Source organism: Alternaria postmessia (assembly GCF_024291825.1).
Source record: "Alternaria postmessia strain BMP 2775 chromosome Unknown scaffold_9, whole genome shotgun sequence".
In the NCBI taxonomy this organism is placed as follows: domain Eukaryota; kingdom Fungi; phylum Ascomycota; class Dothideomycetes; order Pleosporales; family Pleosporaceae; genus Alternaria; species Alternaria postmessia.
This window is the reverse complement of record NW_026260082.1, coordinates 220,298-240,493: the sequence shown is the minus strand read 5'-3', so window position 1 is coordinate 240,493 and position 20,196 is coordinate 220,298. Positions and strand designations below refer to the sequence as shown.

Here is a 20,196-nt window from a genome sequence, read left to right as displayed (position 1 = left end):
CAGAAGTGAGACTTGAGAGAACGCCGTGAGAAGCATGATAGGGAACGAAATGCTTTGAGTGTGTCCAAGATTCTCTTTGCCTATTCTAACCGGGAAGAAAGATATATTTGCATGCGGATATTCCTTAATGCAACGTCGCGGTATTCACGAACATCTGCTGTTCGTCGGTTTGTTAATAGCGGCCATTGTTGGTGCTTCCAGTAGACTTCAGGTCCGCTTGCCTATACACGTCGCATACATTAGCTTCGGGAACAGACCGTGCAGACTGGCGTGATCTACCAACCAGTATAACTTAGCATATTTGCTAGAATATTTCTGCAGACTCGTTGGACAACATGATAGACTATGTGTGCCCAAGGTTACAAGCTGTGAGCCCTAGCGGTTGACAACTCATGCGATCACGGGTCGGCACATGCTCGTGCTACAATGCGCAAACCACCTCAAACAGAAGGCCTTCCACAAAAGTCCAATTCATGTCGTGCTATAGGTCTGCTTGTACCTTGCGTGATTGCGGATGGTTGCAGTTGTCGCGAACGGCGTCATGTCGCAGTGGTAACACCGACTCAACTTCCAGGATATCCGCCTGGTCGGGATCTAATCAGGACCTGGCTGGAAGAGATGCGACCGGCTTGTTATGAAATCTAAAATTGATCCAGCATGCGTTCCGGGTATGAATGCGAATGCGGAGTTGGGATCTCCGAGGAATAACCGCGGACGGAGAAATTGGAGATCCTCAGAGAATAATCCAGCATGTCGAAAAGAACACTAAACTCGTTCCTAAAGTCTGGAAAGTAACCGCTACCTGCGAGTATAAAGCGCGTGTTGTTAACTGAAATGAATGTCATCGCGCGATGCAACAGAACACAGATACAATGCATATGCAATATTACCATGTTTCTACCTATCTCTCCCTAACCTCTCCTCGTAGTCATCTACCAGTTCGTATGCCGGCCTGAACTTGGGCTTCGGGGCGCCGTTCTCTCTCTCGGCTTGCGGTACTTGTTGCGTAGACGGTTGGCGCACGAGCTTCGGGTTCGGGTGCGTATCAGTCGTCCCGCCTAACGAGGTGTATCCACGGTCGTATAGAGAACAGTAGGGTATGTTGAGGAAGCGTATAAACTAGATGTGTCAGTAAGCAGGTACGAAGTCGCATAACTCCCACGTACCGTCCATATATCCACGTAGTGCCAGTCTATGACGGGATGTATCCGTACAAAGGCCGGCCACCCTGAGTCTGTTGGGTCGAAATGCTTCAAATGCTCGCCATGCGGATCCGTCCGCCGTGTCCCCACTAATATCGCCTTGACCGACGGAGTGTCTTTTAAGTAGTCGGCAAAGGCCGCTTTCATAGGCTTTGCATATTCCAAAAGGGCCAGCGAGTATATCTTGCTGCTATGCGCGACAAACTCCTCGACCTCGGGAAAGGGATGCGCGTCTTGTATGTATACGCACTGCACCGCGGTCTCGATGCTGGACGAGGGATTCGACGTCTGCGTCAGGCCCCGTCTGTGCATGGCGCAGAGGTATAGCACGAGAAGGACGAGGCAGTCTTTGCCGCCATTATACGATAGGGAGAGCTCTGGCAGACTACATAGCTGTTAGTCCCCAGCTGCCGCACCGCCCCGCAGTGTAGTCACCAACCTGTACTTGTCCAGTGCCTCCCCTATGACGCTCAGCGACGTGCGCGTCTGCTCCTGCACATTCTTGACGCGCTCTGATACATCCTTGGCGTCGAGAAACGTAGCTATGCGGTCATTGATGCGCGTGCATAGCTCGTGGAAGGGCAGCGGGGTATCGGAGACGAGGGGATCTGAAAATCCGGAGGGGGTGTTCATTGCAATAAAGGTACGCTAATCACGACATCAGATGCAGATGCATGCGATTACGGTAAGGGCAGGTATGGTGTCGACGATTGGTCGTACGGGCGTGCTGGTTCATGCCATGATGCATGTGTCGGCCATGCCAGGAGAGGCGAACAGGTGGAGGTAGCCTGTGCTCCTATCGATAAGGCTGGTCCTCGGCACGTCTCGATGCGGCAAGGCGGCGCTGCCCTCACCTGGCCACTCAGACATGCGGGAGTAAGCATCACGACCACCGTCGGCCAGGACTCCACCACGAGATGCACTATGGGTGAAATTCGGTCCTCAGCCTCGCGTCGAGCTTGACAAGCAGATCTAGCCAAGTGCATTACACCGAACTCGCGCATCTATGATGGTCTGATTCGCCGCTCTTCGGCCCTCGCCCCAGACCCTGAAGTGCACTAAAATATTGCGTGCTTTCGGCACGCGTTGTCATGACCTCTTAAAGGGAATTTTTCCATTGCCGTTGCCGCTGACTATGAGGACTGTCGCCGACGGTCCGAACTATTACTACTCCTCGTCTCCCCCGTAGACATTTCCTTACTGTTACCGTCAACCCTGAATTTGCAGTCAATATGGGGTCCATCTCGACTGCAGGAGAGGCCGGTATGTCCCCGCAACCATTCGCCCCGCCATTGCCTCTACCCCAGCACGTCGTTGCACCAGAGCAATTGGGGGGTCCAAAGTCACATATACTGACTTTTGTATTGTCTAGTGGCCCGAATTGCCCACTTGGCCTCCGACGTGATTGTGTCGGTCGTCCCTTCCTTCGAGGCCGAATCTGAGTTCTCCGAGCCTCTGCGAGGACTACAGAAGCACAACGCGCCTAGCGTTGTTTGCAAGACACAGCCAGAGGTATGTCTGCATGATTTGGGCGTGTCTGACGCAATCGTACTAACTTTCTCCCCAGATCCTCACAGTCCGCCAAAATGCGGATCCCCTTCTCTCTGTTTTCCAGCCCATCCGCGCGGGCAAGCTCACCAGCGTCACCACAACCTCTTCCATCCTTGTAAAGTCGATACCACACCTATACAAGCTCGCCCAGTACCCCGTCGTTCTCCACGTATCGGTAGCGCCATCGGGCTTCCCCGACTTCTCCGATATCACTTCCATCCGGCAATCTGGATTCGCCTTCATCCAGTCGGAGACACTGCAGGAGTTGCAGGATCTTGCTCTGACTGCACATGCCTTGGCTATCAAGTCGGGCAAGGGTGTCATTCACTTCTTCGACTCAGGCGCGACTGCTTTCAAGAAGACTGTTGAAGTCGAAGATGCCGACCTGGTCCGGAGTGTCATCGACCTGGACGCGGCGGCGGCATACCAGAACACCAAGTCAGAGGAGACATCGCTATACGCCGATGATGGCAGGAGTTCGACACTGTCCTTCGCTCGGAGCCAGGCTGTCAACGCCGCCCCAGCAGCAACATCAGCTAGCGCTCCTGAGCAGGCCAAGTCACTTCCGGCATCGGAGAGGAACAGCGAGCGCGCCGAGTCGTCCTCTGGTTCATCACAGCGCGATGCTAGCACAAGCGGCGCGTCCGTGTCCTCTGCAACCACTGTCGAATCTCTGATCTCAAAACCTGTCTCATCCGAGGACATCTACCGCTTCGCCACACAGATCTGGGGAACCATTCGGGATGCCACCGGTCGAAGCTACGATGCATTCGCTTTCTCTGGTACTGGCACCGAGGAGGCCGCCATCTTCCTCTTCGGTGCTGACACTGCTGTGTTTGCCACCGAGCTGGACAGTGTCGAGGAGACCAAGGCATATGCCAACACAGCCGTCATCACCGCGAGGTTATACCGCCCCTGGTTGGGTGCCTCGCTTGCGCCTATGCTTCCCTCATCGCTCAAGAGGATCGCTGTGCTAGAGCAAGTTCGAAGAAAGACTACCCGCTGGGGCCCTGTACTGCTCGACCTTCTGATGTCCCTGAAGTCGACTGGCGGTGCTTCCCCCATGGTTGTAGGATACCAACTCGGCTACATCAACGAGGAGACTGTGTCCCAAGCGATGCGCGGTGTCTTCCAGAACTTGATGAGCGAGACACCTGTGCAGAACCTCGTCATCGGCAACCTCGATGGCCCGGAGCCCCAGGCTATCAAGGCCGAGCAACCAGGGTTAGAGAACGCCTACATGAAGATCTTGAACCAGGTCTTTGGTGAGAAGCTCCACATTGCTAACCAGCTTGGCTCGCAGCACGCCGGCATCTCCAACGAGATCTCCTCTTCCCCGGAGTACGGATTCGGCTCACTAGTAGCGCGCAAGGAGCACCGAAGGCGATTGGTAGACGAGGCTGCGGCTGCTTCCAAGGAGAATGCCTTCACCACACAAGCACCCAAGGAGTGGCTATCCAAGTGGGCACTCAACGCCGATGACACTGACAAGGCCAACGAACTTGCTTCTGAAGTCATCGCTCGTCTGGGCACCGACGGCTCGCCTGTTGCCAGCCAACTGTTGTCGTCAAAGAAGCTCTTCTACAAGGAATCCCCGTGGTTGATTGGGTCAGACGCTTGGGCGTACGACCTCGGAAACTCTGGTGTGCACCACGTCCTGGCCTCTGGCGAGAATGTCAACATGCTCATCGTCGACTCAACCCCCTACTCTGAGCGCGCAGCCGCTGACGCCGCGAGGCGCAAGAAGGACATTGGTCTGTACGCAATGAACTACGGAAATGCCTACGTCGCATCGGTCGCTGTATACAGCTCTTACACCCAGGTCTTGGAGGCTATGATCGAGGCCGACAAGTTCGATGGTCCATCCGTTGTGCTTGCATACCTCCCTTACGAAAAGGAGAACGACACACCTCTGACCGTTCTGCAAGAGACCAAGAAGGCTGTCGACCTTGGCTACTGGCCCCTGTACCGATGGGATCCACGTGCCGAGGAGAAGGGCGAGGAGAACTTCAAGCTTGACTCGGAGCGCATTAAGAAAGAGCTGGAGGAGTTCCTCTCCCGCGACAACTACATGTCCCAGGTCATGAAGAGACATCCCGAGTTCTCGTCCAACATCTCTGGATCCTACGGAACCGAGGTCAGGCAGTTGCAGAAGCGCAAGGCCAAGGATGCTTACAGCAAGCTTCTCGAAGGTCTCCAGGGCGACCCAATGACCATTCTCTTCGCTTCCGACAACGGCAACGCCGAAAACCTAGCCAAGCGTCTTGGAAACCGCGGCAAGGCTCGAGGTCTCAAGACCATGGTCATGGCCATGGATGACTTCCCGATCGAAGACCTGCCCAATGAGCAGAACGTTATCCTGATGACCAGTGTAGCCGGTCAGGGAGAGTTCCCTCAAAACGGTCGAACATTCTGGGAAACCGTCAAGGACTCCACCGATTTGGATCTTGCGACAGTCAACTTTGGTGTCTTCGGTCTCGGTGACAGCCACTACTGGCCACGCAAGGAGGACAAGATCTACTACAACAAGCCCGCAAAGGACCTTCATGCTCGTCTTCTTACTCTCGGTGGCAAGCCTTTGGCGGAGTGTGGTCTTGGTGATGACCAAGACCCGGACGCCTACCAGACTGCGTACGCCGAATGGGAGCCAAAGCTCTGGGAGAAGCTCGGCGTTGCCAACGTCGAGAATTTGCCTGAGGAACCAGCGCCGTTGACCAACGAGGATATGAAGGCCGCTTCAAACTTCCTCCGAGGTACTATCGAGGAGGGTTTGGCCGACACCAGCACCGGTGCCATCTCGGCAAGCGACCAACAGCTCACCAAGTTCCACGGCACCTACATGCAGGATGACCGTGATCTTCGCGACCAGCGCAAGGCACAGGGTCTCGAGCCAGCGTACTCCTTCATGATTCGATGCCGACTACCTGGAGGTGTCTCTACACCTAAGCAGTGGCTGCAGATGGACGAGATCAGCACGAAGCTCGGTAACGAGACCATGAAGCTGACCACTCGACAAACCTTCCAGTTCCACGGCGTCGTAAAGGGAAAGCTCAAGCCAGCTATGCAGGCCATTAACAAGGCGTTGATGACCACCATCGCAGCTTGCGGTGATGTCAACCGAAACGTCATGTGCAGCTCCCTGCCGACTCAGTCAAAGTACCACGGCCAGGTCCACAACATTGCACAGAAGATCAGCGACCATCTCCTTCCCTCTACCACTGCTTACCACGAGATCTGGTTGGAGGACGACGAGACAAAGCAGAAGCGCAAGGTTGCTGGTGAGGCTGTCCAGGACCACGAGCCCCTCTACGGCCCCCTCTACCTCCCACGAAAGTTCAAGATCACCATTGCCATTCCTCCTCACAACGACACCGATGTGTACGCTCACGACATTGGTCTCATCGCAATCAAGGGCGAAGACGGAAACCTTGTAGGTTTCAACGTCCTCGCCGGTGGTGGCATGGGTGTCACGCACAACAACAAGAAGACATACCCGCGAACCGGAAGCATGTTTGGCTACGTCCCAACTGAGCAGGTGCATCTTGTTTGCGAGAAGATCATGCTCGTCCAGCGCGACCACGGTGACCGCAAGAACAGGAAGCACGCCCGTCTCAAGTACACCATCGACGACATGGGTGTCGATGTCTTCAAGGGCAAGGTTGAAGAGCTCTGGGGTCAGAAGTTTGACGAGCCCAAGCCCTTCAAGTTCCAAAGCAACATCGACACCTTCGGCTGGCAAAAGGACGAGACCGGCCTCAACCACTTCACCTTCTTTATTGAGAACGGCCGCATTGAGGACACTGCCGGCTTCCCCATGAAGACTGGTCTCATCGAGGTGGCCAAGGTACACAAGGGCGAGTTCCGGTTGACTGGTAACCAGCATTTGATCCTAGCCAACGTCGCCGACGAAGATCTGCCGGCCATGAAGGAGCTGCTGAAGAAGTGGAAGCTTGACAACACCAACTTTTCTGGTATGAGGCTGTCCAGTTCCGCCTGTGTTGCCTTCCCTACTTGCGGTCTTGCCATGGCCGAGTCAGAGCGTTACCTGCCTGAGCTCATCTCCAAGCTTGAGGGTACACTCGAAGAATCTGGTCTGCGACAAGACAGCATTGTCATGCGCATGACTGGTTGCCCTAACGGTTGCGCACGTCCATGGCTCGCCGAGGTCGCTTTCGTTGGAAAGGCCTATGGCGCGTACAACATGTACCTTGGTGGTGGTTACCATGGCCAAAGGCTGAACAAGCTTTACAGGAGCTCGATCAAGGAGGAAGAGATTCTGGAGATTCTGCAGCCGATGATCAAGCAATACGCCAAGGAGAGGAACGATGGAGAGCACTTTGGCGACTTCGTCATCAGGAAGGGTTACATTAACGAGACCACGCACGGAACAAACTTCCACGACAACGTAAGTTGACTTAGGTCACAAATACATGACATGTATGCTAACATTATCACAGACTGCGGAACAAGAGTCAGATGGCGAGTAAACCACAGCCACGTGAAGGACAAGTTTCATAGGATTTTCTTCGCGTTCGTCGATCTTACGACAATTTATGATCATTTCATGGCGTTTCATGGGGAAGTCCAAGCGGTTGGGGAAAGTTATGTCTATACTTTATGACTGCTCGTATGATTAAAAGGAATGAATGATACCACAGCAAGTGTTTGATACTTCTATCACAGCTTCTTAGCAAGTGCCGGGATTGTTCACTGTTTTAGTGTTGTGTCACGCCACCTTCGGGCGCTCCCGTGCCACCTCAACAAGAGACAAGGGGCTCTAGAACATGTGGCATCCTGCACATCGTTACTGTTGTTGACGTTACCTGCAGCTTCAGCACGAGCCAGTGCGCATAAACATGGAATTACGACGATGCGTCAACCGGAGGCGCCTTCGCCTGATGACCGCTCTGAAACTTTCAGCACCAATAACAGCATCACCTGTTGTTGTGCCCACTGGAAACCCTTGTCTTTAGTTGAAGAAATTGCAGAACCAGCACCGCACGCTTAGATGTCGCAAAGACTATTTCGACCATCCTTCGATCCAGAACAGGGCAATGAATCCTCGATCACGTTGGCAGAGGAGGAGCAGAAACCGACAACCTTTCTAGAGAGACTTGAGCACTTCACATGGGTACATTCCAAAGAAACTTAGTCGTGTCTTAACATGTTCATGGGCTAATTGTTTCGACGCGCAGGCATGGTTCACGCTCCCGATGTCAACCGGCGGCTTAGCGCTGCTGCTCCATCCCGACAACCAGGCCAATACATTTTCCGGTCTCCTTGCCATCGGAAGGGCGGTTTACGTCTTCGAAATCATTCTGTTCGTAGCAGTCACATGCGCCATAAGCCTCCGTTTTGTACGATACCCACGATTACTCAAGGAAAGCTTGATCCACCCTTCTGAAAGCCTCTTCTTCGCAACATCCTTCCTTTCTCTCGCCAGCATAATCGGCGGTATGCACCTGTATGGCTTGCAAATATGTGGAGCATGGCTTCTCGTCGCCTATCGTATCTTGTTCTGGCTTTACTTTGCGGCTACCTTTATCGTAGCCATCTGGAGCTATTATTCCCTCTTCTCATCACCAGCTCTTAAGATCCAGGACATGACACCTGCCTGGGATCTGCCCATATTTCCCTTCATGTTATCTGGAACGCTGGCTGCTATCGGCGCAGGACATCAAGCAGAGGCGCACGCAGTTGCCATGATTGTCGCCGGACTTACAGCACAGGGCCTGGGTATGACTGTCAGCCTACTCATGTATGTCATGTACGTTCATCGGATGATCGAATGGGGCTTTCCTAGTTCAAAGAGCAGACCGGCAATGTTCATCGCTGTTGGGCCGCCCGCGTTTACTTCGCTGGCGATTATCGGCATGGCCAGGGCGTGGCCAGTGACTACTAACTTTTTTGGCGTAGGTGGGCAAGCTACGGCTCGCATACTGGAGTTGCTTGCGACGATGGTGGCAGTGTTCATCTGGAGTCTGGCACTCTGGTTCTTTTGCATCGCGCTGTTGAGCATACTTGCTGTGGCTAAAGAGATGACGTTTCGTCTTAACTGGTGGGCGTTTGTGTTTCCGAATGTTGGCTTCACACTTGCGACCATCAAGATTGGAGATGTATTTGAAAGTAGGGTAGTGGGTTGGGTGGGCAGTGTTCTGACGATGTGCCTTATCGCTACGTATGTATTCGTGTTTACGATGTGCGCGAGGGCAGTAGTCAAGCGGGAGATATTGACTGAAGGCAAGGATGAAGACACGTACGTCGGCGAGGAAAAGCCAAAGGTTAGACGGGGCGAAGAAACTGTAGTGAAAGCCCAAGAGAAGCATGTATGATAGAGTGGAGATTATGATGGGCTCGTAAATCCACGTCTTCAATCGTCGTTCCTAAACTCTCTGGTGTAATTCTTGGTCCTTGGCCGAATCAACCACACCTTTCCAATGCCATCTCTCTCTTTAAGGGCTCAACCTTTCAATCTTCCACTCCGCCTCCTTAATTCCCTTCGCATCTTCCTCCCCGCCAACCTTCCTGTAGACAAACCGGTCATGCAACCGGCTTGGCCGTCCCTGCCAAAACTCCATCATCTGTGGCACAATTCTCAGTCCGCCCCAAAACTCCGGCACTGGGATCTTGTCCTTGCCACTAAACCTCTTCTCCACGTCTTCCACTCTCTTCTCTAGCTCCTCTCTTGACTCAATCACACTGCTTTGCTGACTGGCCCATGCCCCGATTCTTGAGCCGCGGATCCTCGTATCGTAGTAAACCTGCGATTCCTCAGACGTAAGGCGCTCCACAGTTCCTTCAACGCGAACCTGGCGTTCAAGTTCGCGCCAGTGGAAAGTCAATGCCGCATGCGGATTACTTCGCACGTCGCTCGCTTTGCGACTCGTATCCCAGTTTGAGTAAATGACGAAGCCGCGATCGTCCAGCTCTTTCATATACAGTGTTCGTGCTGAGACTCTGCCGCTGGGTAGTTCGGCGGTGGACAAGGTGACAGTTTCCGGCTGGTAAACGTTGTTGGCCTGGGCCTCCTGGAACCACATGTGGAATTGGTCGGTGGGAGAGGGAAGGAGATCATCACGGTCTAGGGCGCCTTTGTTGTATTGGGTTGCATGGCCAGGGTCTTCAGAGTTGCTCGTAGGCGCGAAGATCTTCTTCGCTGACTCAGTAGCTGAATGCAGCATACTTTTCGGTCGGCGCTGGGTCGTCTGGGGGTAATTTACACTTGGAAGCGATGCGCTTTGGCGTATGTAGCCTGCACTACCGACGATGCTTGTAGGTCTTTTTAGGGGATTTGTACACCTGAGTACAAGCATTGATTTCTGTAGGGTGTGGTGGAGATTGATACGTCGAGTGACTCGTGGCGTGATTCAAGCGATGCAATCGCTAGATGAGTCCTCACGATCGGAGCGAAGTGGGGTGACGTAACGAGATGCTATCGCTCCACTTAGGATCTCACACAAACCTCACACATCCAGCAACTACGAAGGAGCAAGGGCTCAAGGCTCATATATAGCTGTTACAATGTTTCGAGAATATTCCTGCTGGAGAAATCATCACTGCCGCAGCGTAGAGCCCTGAAGCCTTCTTGTACGCCAAGCCAATAAACGGCCCGTGTGAGATGTGTTTACTCGTTGCGCTGCGACCTCAGAAAACCCCTTTGCCTGTGTTGGAGGAACGACAAACTGAAGGTCATGTCTCGAGAAGCTAATAGTAGAGTTATACAAGCCATACCCCTTAGGATCGAGTAGGCCATAGTGTGTGTACTGGTCATGAAATTCTAACGACTAGAGCTAACTCAGTATCATATAGATAGTGAATGAGAGAAGCTAAAGAGATGGTCTTCGGAACTGTGATCGTGATAAACATAGTGATTCAGAAGAATCATATCCAGGGCGAAACACTTACCCTTCTGCTGTGCTTCCGTTACCTCAGGCCTCTTTATCTCTCTAACGATTTCAACTCTGGATACCACGATTGAAATGATATCGAACATTGTTGCGGTGTTCCTGATGTGTTGCGAAATGATAAGTACCAGAAGACATACCCGCTGCGTCGCAGAACTACGTTGGATCGCGCGAACAGTACCTAGGTGCTTAACCTACATGCTTGAACAGCGAAGTGAGTTGTCATCCCGGGCTTCTACATCGGGGTACTGAAAGGTTCCTCTCTCATGCGCGGTGTTTGGAACGGTTCTGCCCTGGAGCCACAGGAAGCATTGCAGAGGCTACAGATGGCGACACATGTTTTGCGATGGGCCATTTCGAAGATAAGAGTAAGCGATTTAGCCAGTAATTGCTTGACCACGACCAGCTGAAGGATGATGGGATGATGCTGGCCTGGTGCGATGGAGTTGAATTGGGCGCGACGAGCTCTAGGAGATCTTGAGAGACTGAAAGGGGTTAGGCAAGGACCCCCACATGTGGATGCCCCACCACAAGCCGCCAACCCTGCGGACATCCGCTTACTTCATACACCTATCTGGCGGTAACAATGCCCGACTCAACTACTTACCGATACGACCTGGGCTCCTACCGTCGAAAGATCAGCACCTCTAGCTCGAAAGCACAGGAATGGTTTGATCGCGGCTTGGTTTGGTGTTATGCGTTTCACCATGAAGAGTCCGCCCGATGCTTCGAACGGGCCATCGACGAAGACCCAAGTTGCGCGATGGCTTATTGGGGTGTAGGTCACTGACATAGTCGGGATATTTTTTGGTTCCCCAGCTGATTACCACAGCTCGCATTCGCCCTCGGACCGAATTACAATAAACCTTGGGACTTGTTTGATGAGAAAGAGCTCAAGGCCACACTAAGGAAAATAAATGAAGCGAACGAAAAGGCCAAACAACACGCACCCAAGTCTACGGATATCGAAAGAGCACTAATCGATGCCGTGCAAGTGCGTGTGCCGAAAGGTCTAGACGAGGCTGCTTTTCAGGCGTGCAACGAGGAATATGCCGAGGCCATGAGGAGCGTTTACGGAAATTTCTCTAGTGACCTCGACATCGCTTCGCTTTATGCAGACTCCCTCGTATGCCTCTCGGCGTGGAATCTCTGGGATCTCAAGACGGGCGAGCCAACGCCTGGTGCTCGCTCATTAGAGGCCAAGGCTGTGCTCGAGAAAGCTCTACAGCAAGAGAGCTCACACAAGCATCCAGGAGTTCTCCATCTGTACATCCACCTCATGGAGATGTCAGCGACGCCGGAAGTAGCCCTTGTCTATGCCGATCATCTAAGGAAACTTACCCCGGACGGAGGACACTTGCTGTAGGTATACGTTGAATTATAAGCGAAGTACGTACTAACGCCATACAACCACAGACATATGCCGTCCCATCTGGACATCCTTGTTGGTGACTATCGACGTGCCATTGACGCTAATGCGGATGCCTGCCGTGCTGACGAGAAGTACGTTGCCGAGCATGGGGCGAGAAACTTTTACTCATTCTACATGATGCACAACTATCACTCGCTCGTGTATGCAGCCATGTTTGCAGGGCAGTTCAAGGTCGCACTGGAGGCAGTCAACCGAATGGAGGCATCGCTGCCTGAGTCGCTGCTGCGCATTGAAAGCCCGCCCATGGCAGACTGGTTGGAAAACTTCGCGTCAGTCCGGGTCCATGTCCTAGTTCGTTTCGGACGATGGCAGGATCTTATCGCGCTCGAGATGCCGTCTGACACGGACCTCTTTTGTGTGACAGCAGCAATGATACGTTATGGCAAAGGCGTTGCATATGCCGCTACTGGCGACGTCGTTAAGGCGCAAGAGGAACGCGATGCCTTGGTTCAGACAGTAGAGTGTATCCCAGCATCGCGGATATGCGGAGATTTTCCTAACAGGTACAGTAAAGTCAAAGTTTCCGGACCGGCGGGAACCCCATGTATAAAGAGCTTACTAACCAAGATAGGTCTAACGTCGTGCTGCAAGTTGGAGTTGCAATGTTGGACGGCGAGCTTGAGTACCGCAAAGGCAACTACGAGGAGGCTTTCAAACACCTCGAGACGGCAATTGAGCGTGATGATAACCTCGTATACGCCGAGCCTTGGCCATGGATGCAACCGACACGCCATGCATATGCTGCCCTGTTGATGGAACAGGGCCGAATAGAAGATGCGGCAGCAGCCTACAAAGCAGATCTGGGGTTCGATGATACGCTACCGCGGGCGAGGCAACATCCGAACAACGTATGGGCCCTGCGCGGCTACCATGAGAGTCTGGTGGCTTTGGGTCGGAGGGACGAGGCCGGTATCATTGGGCTGCAGCTAAGAGTCGCACTCGCTGTAGCTGACGTTAGTGTCGACGTGAGTTGCTACTGCCGACGTAGTGGGAATGCGTAGACGGACGGGAGCCGACATGTTTATCAGGATACGATCGTCGTCGAAGAAACACACAGTTGCTGGCCAGTCGAACGTCTTCCCGTGTCCGCGTCGCCAGCGAACTCTTTCAGGTGCTTGTTGAGGCCGATCTCCTGACTTGGGTTAAACGACAGGAGAGGTTCCTGCGGTGTGAATATACCAGGGTCGTCAGGAGTTGCTGTCCATGCTGATGTCTTTTCGAGCGGTTGAATGCAGCTCAGTTTCCTTATCGGACTGATCGAACCGAATCGGATTGCAAACCTAGTACGACTCGCGGGTCAACCCTGATATCTTTGCTTGACCGTTCCCCTTTCAATCAGATAATGGGTGTCAACAGCCTTACGTACAGTTTCGGATAGCCCTCCGTCAGCGTCGAGCGGCGAAGAACGACCCGAGTGACAGTCCCACTACTGAACAAGCCGTTCTCAAGTGCCTTGGGTGGAGTGTCCCTGAGTCGCGGGCCATCTCCCAATCACCAGTGTTCATGCCTCGGCACGTCGATGTTTGAGTTTGACGATCTGCCGCTAAGGTCGCCGACGTCCTCGCTACCCATGTAGCTCCCACGTGTTTTACCAAGATCGTGCTAGATGAGCTCGCTTACACGCCCTGCGGAAATTTCGCCCCAACAGAGTCACGACCTCTATGCGACTTCGCAAGCAGACATGCGTCAACTTCAGTCCCTGGAGCCACGCGGATCCTTCCCGTCTCTGTGCCACGCGAGTGAAACTTGGCATTTAGCCGGCTTTTCCTAATGTTAGCAATCAGAATCGAGGTCACCCTGTGGAACAACAGCGGGTCCCTGAAGCCACAGTAAACACAGAAACCGTGGGACCGAAAACTCTGACGTCTGCAGCCAGAGCGGGCACTTGATTGATCGGAACGGAGTCCGTCGACGTTTATTGTGCGCGGGTAGCCTAGATTGCGGGAGGTTCACGAGCCGCAAGCATCCATCAACAAATTATGATCATCTTGTATTCACGTAAACGAGCAGGGGACTCGAAATGTATGCCCAGGGTGGAAGCTGCGAAAGCACGGGAATAATCGCCACAACACCCCTGGACCCCATCGTAACTGAGCGTTGAATCAGCATGGTGTGCACCCATGCCCTGCCCTGACATGCCGGCGGTGTTTCCCATTCAGTAGCGGTGGGCAGGGCCCACGAGCCGCCTTCCCCTGGGTACCATTCGAATCGAGACTCGCTAGAATGCGGGCTGACTCATTTTGGCTGATACCCAAGGCATCGGGAACGAGGTATATGGAGCCAAAATCCGCGCGATTCCTCAGGAATCTGGGGGGAACCAGATTTGCCCGACTTTACGCCATCATCATGGCTACAAGGCACGAACTCGACAACCGAGGACCTGAGCTGACGGCGGTATGTACAGGAAGTGGATGAGATGGAGACTGTCGACTAACGTGTGCAGGTGTGTTCGACGTTCGTTTCGCTTGCATTCATAGCCACTGTCCTGCGGGTCTACGTACGGGCGCGCATCGTGAAAGCTTTTGGACCGGACGACTGGTGGATGGTGGTAGCATTATGTAGCCATGTCATGTTCGCTACTTGCGCCATTGTAAGATCCATAGCCACTACCTGCTAGCTCTTGACTAATTGTGTTAGGGTGGTGTTCACTATGGCACCGGACGGCATATGGATACACTCTCGTTCGAGCAACAGTACAAAGCAATGCGGGTAGGCCTCGACCTGTGACTCTCCACGACCAGAAGACTAACAGTACCGACAGTACTGGTGGCTCTGCTACATCGCATATTGCTGGGCGATGATCACATCCAAAATGTCCATCGGCCTCTTCCTCCTCCGCGTCACCGTCAAGAAACTACACAAGTACATCATCTACTGTGCCATGGGCCTCACGGTTCTTTGTGGACTCATCTTCTTCTTCGTCACCCTCTTCCAGTGCCACCCGGTCAGCTTCTTCTGGAACAAGAGTATCGAAGACGGTACCTGCATCGACGTAAACGTCATCATCGGTCTTACGTTCCTGTACAGTGCGATTTCTGTCATTAGCGACTTTACGTTTGCCATTCTGCCCTTCTTCCTCATCTGGGGCTTGAACATGTCAGTCAAGACGAGGGTTCTGCTGATTCCCATTCTCGGCATGGCTTGCATTGCCAGTGTAGCAGTCTGCGTCCGCATGGGCTACGTGATGGACTTTAAGAATCCCGACTTCCTCTGGGCCACCGTCGACATCGCAATCTGGTCAGACATCGAGCAAGGACTCGCAATCACAGCCGGTTCCCTCGCCACCCTCCGCCCCCTCTGGCGACAGATCTCCGAGAAGTTTGGTTTCACCAACTCATCATTCGGTCCCTCGGGCCCATCTGGCATGCGAACACCACAATGGAACAACGATCCAACCAAGGAGTCGCGAAAGAGGCCTAGCCTTTTTAGCATGACAATGTCTCTGCTGAAGACAGAAAAAGGACCGTCCAAGTCGGAGATCGACGAGGACTATGGAATGGGCAATCTCGCGCCTGTGAGACTGCGAGACGATATTTCTGCGGAGAACGAGAAGAGCGACAAGGTGTTCAATACCTGGAAAATAAAGGGGGGAGGCAAAGTGTCCGATGAAGAGTGCCGAATTGGCGAAATCACAATGGAAACGCACATCAACCAGAAGAACGAGAGGCGATAGGACGCCGAAAAGGGAAAAGGTGTTAAGAAGTCAACGATGTAGACGAAAGGGTCACAAGTTAATTTAGATTCTATGATATTACTCTCATGTCGGCGCGAGCCAGACAAAACAAAAAAAGAGATATTCGACTAAGCTTGTGTCTATGTTCGCTTTGAAAACATTGACGCTTTGAATCTACATGTATCAACATCCAGCAGGTTGAAACTGTTCCACAGTAGTGCGGTGTCCACTGCGTATGACCGTTGGACTAAACGGCTTGGGTACTGAAAAACTGCATGGTCCAAGTGACACCAGTAAGTAAGAAATCTCCACCCTAATCATACTTACACTCGCAGGTTACTCGTCTTGGCCCTCAAAAAATTCTCCACCATCTCATCAGTAACCTCTATCGCATTACTCGACTGACGGCGGGAATCTCCTTTACTCCCCACTGCCGAATCTGGACGTTTTTCGTCACGGGGCGTTGCGTCGCCGACTGGTTTTGGTGCTCCGTTCTGAACCGGCGCATCCGGTGCATAGCCGTTGGAAGACTTCGCCGAGCCTACCGCACCAGCAGTCCCACCGCTGTCTTGGTCCTGGCCATTTATTGATCGTCTACCCTCTTGCGGCTGCCCCTGCTTGTGCGCTACTCTCTGATTAGACGGTGTCAGGTCACCATGGAACGGGCGCTGTCGCTGCTCCGCGGCTTGCTTGTCGACTTTCCATATGCCGCCCGAGGGGTCGATGGTGTAAGCTTGAGGGTCATGCTTGACTAGTTTGTCGAAGATTGGGTCGTTGGGTACTTTATCGAAGAAGACATGTTTGAATTCCTCGCCCTTTGCCTCTTCGTCCTTTCGCATCTGTCTTTGGCCGTTCTCGACTGCATTCTTCGCTGTGGTGGCGCCCTTCATGTCACCTTTGTGCAGGGAGGATATGACGTCGCCCCATGCTTTCCTGCTCTCCCACGGGTCCTGTTCTGAGAGGTCGGGCACAGCCATGGGTTTGTGTTTGATAGTCCTAACGTCAAACGTCTCCACCTCAGAGTCATTCCGCGCGTCCTTGATGGTAAACGTGCTGTTCCAAGCTCCTTCAATTGTGTAGATCGTCTCATCGGGCCTATCTGCGTGGAAGAATCTCGCTTCGAAACCGTTCTTATGCCCGGAGCCAAAGAAGGACTTGCCTTCGAATTTGATGTGCGAGATATATCCGTTGGACGAGATGAGAGAATACTCGCCGTACAACTCCGGATGTGGTACCCCACCCAACAGACCCTTTACTTTTATATTCGGCAGCGGCAGGAGGTAGTCCTCATCGTACTTGTCGACATGCACAATGGCATAGCCCTTTTGCTTGATGCTGACATTTCCTGAAAAGGTGATCTCCTGTTCCGTAAACCCTTCAGCTCGGATGCCGACTTGGTCGTTCCACAGATAGCACGCCGTTACCGGCGGATGATGGCCGACCTGCTCAGAGACCAACCTCGTCTCTCCCAGCTCCTCGGTGTTCCAGCTGCCGAGAAACAGCTCGCCGAGAAAGGCGTTCAATGGCTTCTTGACGCCATCCTCCTCCTTTCGCCCCGCATATTGCTGCCCCCGTAGTGAGCCTAGGAAGTTCTTCAGCACAAGCAGCGCGCGCTTCTCGGGATCTTCTTCCAACGCCGGCGCTGCCCAGAGATACGGATGGTCCGCCCAGTACTGTGGTATCTCAACCGTCGAATTCTCAGCTAGTACAAAAGGCGGCGCAGTAATGTTTGAAAGATCTCCCGAGATGGTCGCTATAGATGCGAGAAAGTCCTTGAGCCCCGAGCGGTTTGCGGCAATATCATTCGACATGACTGCGGATTCGAATTGAAACTTAACATCATGATTACCGGGTCCATGGACGTAGTTATGGAGACGATGTTGGCTTCCTTTGGTAGCGCCAAGTCATGACGTCGGCGTGCAGGGCCCTGCAGCGAGATCTGGCCCTGAAGTTTGGGAGGCTGTGCACCTACGACTCCAACGCCGCATCGCGCAATCATCCGTATGCGGTGTTTCCATCGCACAATGAACCCAGCGAAGTCCGACCGAGTAGTGTCGCGCATTCTTCCTTTGTAATCCACGACGAATGCAACCCATTGGTAGGAGCAACGTCTAGATACCAGCCACCAGGAAATGCCATAGCCTGCCACGCAACCTATTGTAAACTTTGTCCAGCATGACAATCTCGTATCTTGCCGCCTCACCACATCGTTGGACTGTGAACTCTTTCTACGCGTTGAAACTCACTTGTTATCCACCTTTGTCAGCAATACGACATATTTCGAAGAGAAGAGGATACGGAACCGGACAAATACTTGTCATTCGAGTGCAAGACATGTTCGAACAACAGCAATACTCTGACTTATCCGATGTACCCGTCTTAGCGGCATCGTCACGCAACTTAGTGAATGGAATGGCAAATTGTGTTTTCAAGCCATTGTGGCTGTCTCATTAATTCGTCAAGTCTGCTAACATATGTATTAGACCCCTCCACCGCTTAAGGTGTAGGATAGCTCAACGCGAAAGCCTCTCTAATCTCCTCCTCGCTCCAGCCCATGGTGAGTCCCAGTTGCAACAGGATCCTTGCCTTCTGCGGGTTGTAAAACCCGCTTGCAATAGTAAAGTCGCCACCGTTTGGTACCATTCCGTCTGAACTCCGGTGACTGGCAACCATCGGAATGCCGGTGGCATTGTAAAGTTCTTCAGCAGCCAGAGCGGCCTTATCAGATACACCGCCTGCACCGACTCCGGCGTAGACGATGCCCTGAGCACCGGAAGCATAAGACGCGTTGAACAGCGAGGGGTCCATGTCCTGGTGGGCGTACAGGATCGGTACGGACGCCAAATCCGTAACATTGGTCACATCGAAGACTACGCGGCCGACAGGCTCCGAGGGTGCGAAGAAGAAGTATGGGACCTGGTTGATAAAGACGCCGAGTTGCCCTGCTTCAGTCGAGAAGAATGTGTCTAGGGTGTTGGCATTGTTCTTTGTGGTGTAGAAAGCAGAGCCAATGCGGTCGTTGAGGACGATCTGAAAATGTTAGAACAACCTCTTCACAGCTGCATCTCGACTCATAAACTCACCATAGTTCCTCGATTCCGGCCGGCAGGCGATCCAGCAAGGGTAACTGCTTGGAACAAGTTGAGCGGACCATCTGCACTCAATGCAGTCGCCGGTCTCATGGCACCCACGACGATGACAGGTTTAGTGGAGTTTACCGTACTCTCCAAGAAGAAAGCAGTCTCCTCGAGCGTATCGGTGCCATGCGTTACTACAACACCGGAGATTTCCTCCTTGGCCAACTCAGCATTGATCATATGCGCCAAGCTCAAGCTGATGGTCTCATTGACGCTACCAGAGCCGACGTTGGAGATCTGGTAGCCGGCGATATTCGAGATGTTCAGGAGCTCTGGGACGGCATCAACGAGTTGTTGGACTCCGAGACCTATCGAGTAGCCAGTGGTTTGAGTATTGCTGCTACCCTGCGAGGCGATTGTTCCACCGGTTGCGAAGATGGTGACATTAGGAAGGGAAGCATTGATTGGTGTTTGGATATCCTGGCGTACGAAGAGTCGGTGGAGATTTGACCGACTAAGATCAATTGGCGATGCTAGGGTAAGGGCCGTGAAGAGAGGAAGAAGGTGGATAGAGAACTTCATCTTGCCAACCGGATGTGCACGTAGCTGGAATCACAATCGACTCACAACAAGCCGAAGCCAGTCTTTATACTCTTTTGTTGTCACCCAGTTCACATGCCAAGCTCACCGTCGGCGAACCTGCTACGCCTATCTCCACGGCCTCTTATCGTATCATTGTCGAGCTGCGGTCAAGGCACTGTCGTCATGCAGTGCTTGGTATTTCTAGAAGCAGCTCGATTAGTTAATTCTACGAGTAGTAGCAAGGCTTGAACTTCTTGGCCATGCGAGTCGTCCAGATCCGTCGTCGTGTCAGCGTGTCTTATCAGTGAGCCTTGCATGCGATAACCCACACTCTGGATCCGCTAGGATGTGTTTAGTAAGAACGCCAAGGACGTGTTAGCAAACTCGGATGACTGGGGGTTTCTTCTTGATAGCCGTTACCGGCGTCTAGTCGTAGAGCTTACGTTTGGTTTGCTTTAGTATTCGTGTAGGCCATGTGTGGAGAATATGATCGCCGATTGGCACTGGAGATTGCAGAACTCTAGGTAGGTAGCTGGGGCGAAGTTCATGACTGAAGACTCCAATTCCTGAAGTATGTAATTCGGGGATGCTCAGAAATCGCGCGCCTGCTAGCAGTCGTGATGAGACGTTCGACGTTGAATTTGAGGTATCGTGGCTAGCCCCGCTCGCCCACGCCTTGTGGCCCGATTAGGAAACAGACGACAAGCGTGTCTATAGTTATAAGAGACACACAAAACACGTTTCAGTCGCATGCACGTTGCTCTGATTTATATCA

General features: G+C 52.9%; 8 protein-coding genes across 8 annotated transcripts; 4 read left to right on the top strand and 4 right to left on the bottom strand.

The window, feature by feature from the left end:
• Positions 1-897: 897 nt before the first annotated feature.
• On the bottom strand, positions 898-1,835 carry J4E82_002310 (uncharacterized protein; the record flags this gene model as incomplete). The annotated part of the gene is made up of 3 exons (XM_051728611.1): positions 898-1,119; positions 1,167-1,587; positions 1,642-1,835. 3 exons carry the CDS (start codon positions 1,833-1,835, stop codon positions 898-900), a joined length of 837 nt encoding a protein of 278 aa, XP_051591562.1.
• Positions 1,836-2,434: 599 nt separating this feature from the next.
• Positions 2,435-7,240, top strand: J4E82_002309 (uncharacterized protein; the record flags this gene model as incomplete). The annotated part of the gene is made up of 4 exons (XM_051728610.1): positions 2,435-2,465; positions 2,575-2,714; positions 2,770-7,158; positions 7,211-7,240. The coding sequence occupies 4 exons, from the start codon at positions 2,435-2,437 to the stop codon at positions 7,238-7,240; spliced, it is 4,590 nt and encodes a 1,529-aa protein (XP_051591561.1).
• A 521-nt stretch (positions 7,241-7,761) lies between these two features.
• On the top strand, positions 7,762-9,085 carry J4E82_002308 (uncharacterized protein; the record flags this gene model as incomplete). The annotated part of the gene is made up of 2 exons (XM_051728609.1): positions 7,762-7,884; positions 7,949-9,085. The coding sequence occupies 2 exons, from the start codon at positions 7,762-7,764 to the stop codon at positions 9,083-9,085; spliced, it is 1,260 nt and encodes a 419-aa protein (XP_051591560.1).
• A 120-nt stretch (positions 9,086-9,205) lies between these two features.
• J4E82_002307 (uncharacterized protein) lies at positions 9,206-9,934 on the bottom strand (the record flags this gene model as incomplete). The annotated part of the gene is made up of 1 exon (XM_051728608.1): positions 9,206-9,934. The coding sequence occupies one exon, from the start codon at positions 9,932-9,934 to the stop codon at positions 9,206-9,208; it is 729 nt and encodes a 242-aa protein (XP_051591559.1).
• A 1,309-nt stretch (positions 9,935-11,243) lies between these two features.
• On the top strand, positions 11,244-13,090 carry J4E82_002306 (uncharacterized protein; the record flags this gene model as incomplete). The annotated part of the gene is made up of 4 exons (XM_051728607.1): positions 11,244-11,435; positions 11,490-12,019; positions 12,074-12,592; positions 12,661-13,090. 4 exons carry the CDS (start codon positions 11,244-11,246, stop codon positions 13,088-13,090), a joined length of 1,671 nt encoding a protein of 556 aa, XP_051591558.1.
• A 1,345-nt stretch (positions 13,091-14,435) lies between these two features.
• J4E82_002305 (uncharacterized protein) lies at positions 14,436-15,762 on the top strand (the record flags this gene model as incomplete). The annotated part of the gene is made up of 4 exons (XM_051728606.1): positions 14,436-14,483; positions 14,533-14,679; positions 14,727-14,798; positions 14,851-15,762. 4 exons carry the CDS (start codon positions 14,436-14,438, stop codon positions 15,760-15,762), a joined length of 1,179 nt encoding a protein of 392 aa, XP_051591557.1.
• A 323-nt stretch (positions 15,763-16,085) lies between these two features.
• On the bottom strand, positions 16,086-17,573 carry J4E82_002304 (uncharacterized protein; the record flags this gene model as incomplete). The annotated part of the gene is made up of 1 exon (XM_051728605.1): positions 16,086-17,573. The coding sequence occupies one exon, from the start codon at positions 17,571-17,573 to the stop codon at positions 16,086-16,088; it is 1,488 nt and encodes a 495-aa protein (XP_051591556.1).
• A 685-nt stretch (positions 17,574-18,258) lies between these two features.
• J4E82_002303 (uncharacterized protein) lies at positions 18,259-19,421 on the bottom strand (the record flags this gene model as incomplete). Its single annotated transcript, XM_051728604.1, has 2 exons — positions 18,259-18,792; positions 18,846-19,421. 2 exons carry the CDS (start codon positions 19,419-19,421, stop codon positions 18,259-18,261), a joined length of 1,110 nt encoding a protein of 369 aa, XP_051591555.1.
• Positions 19,422-20,196: the final 775 nt, after the last annotated feature.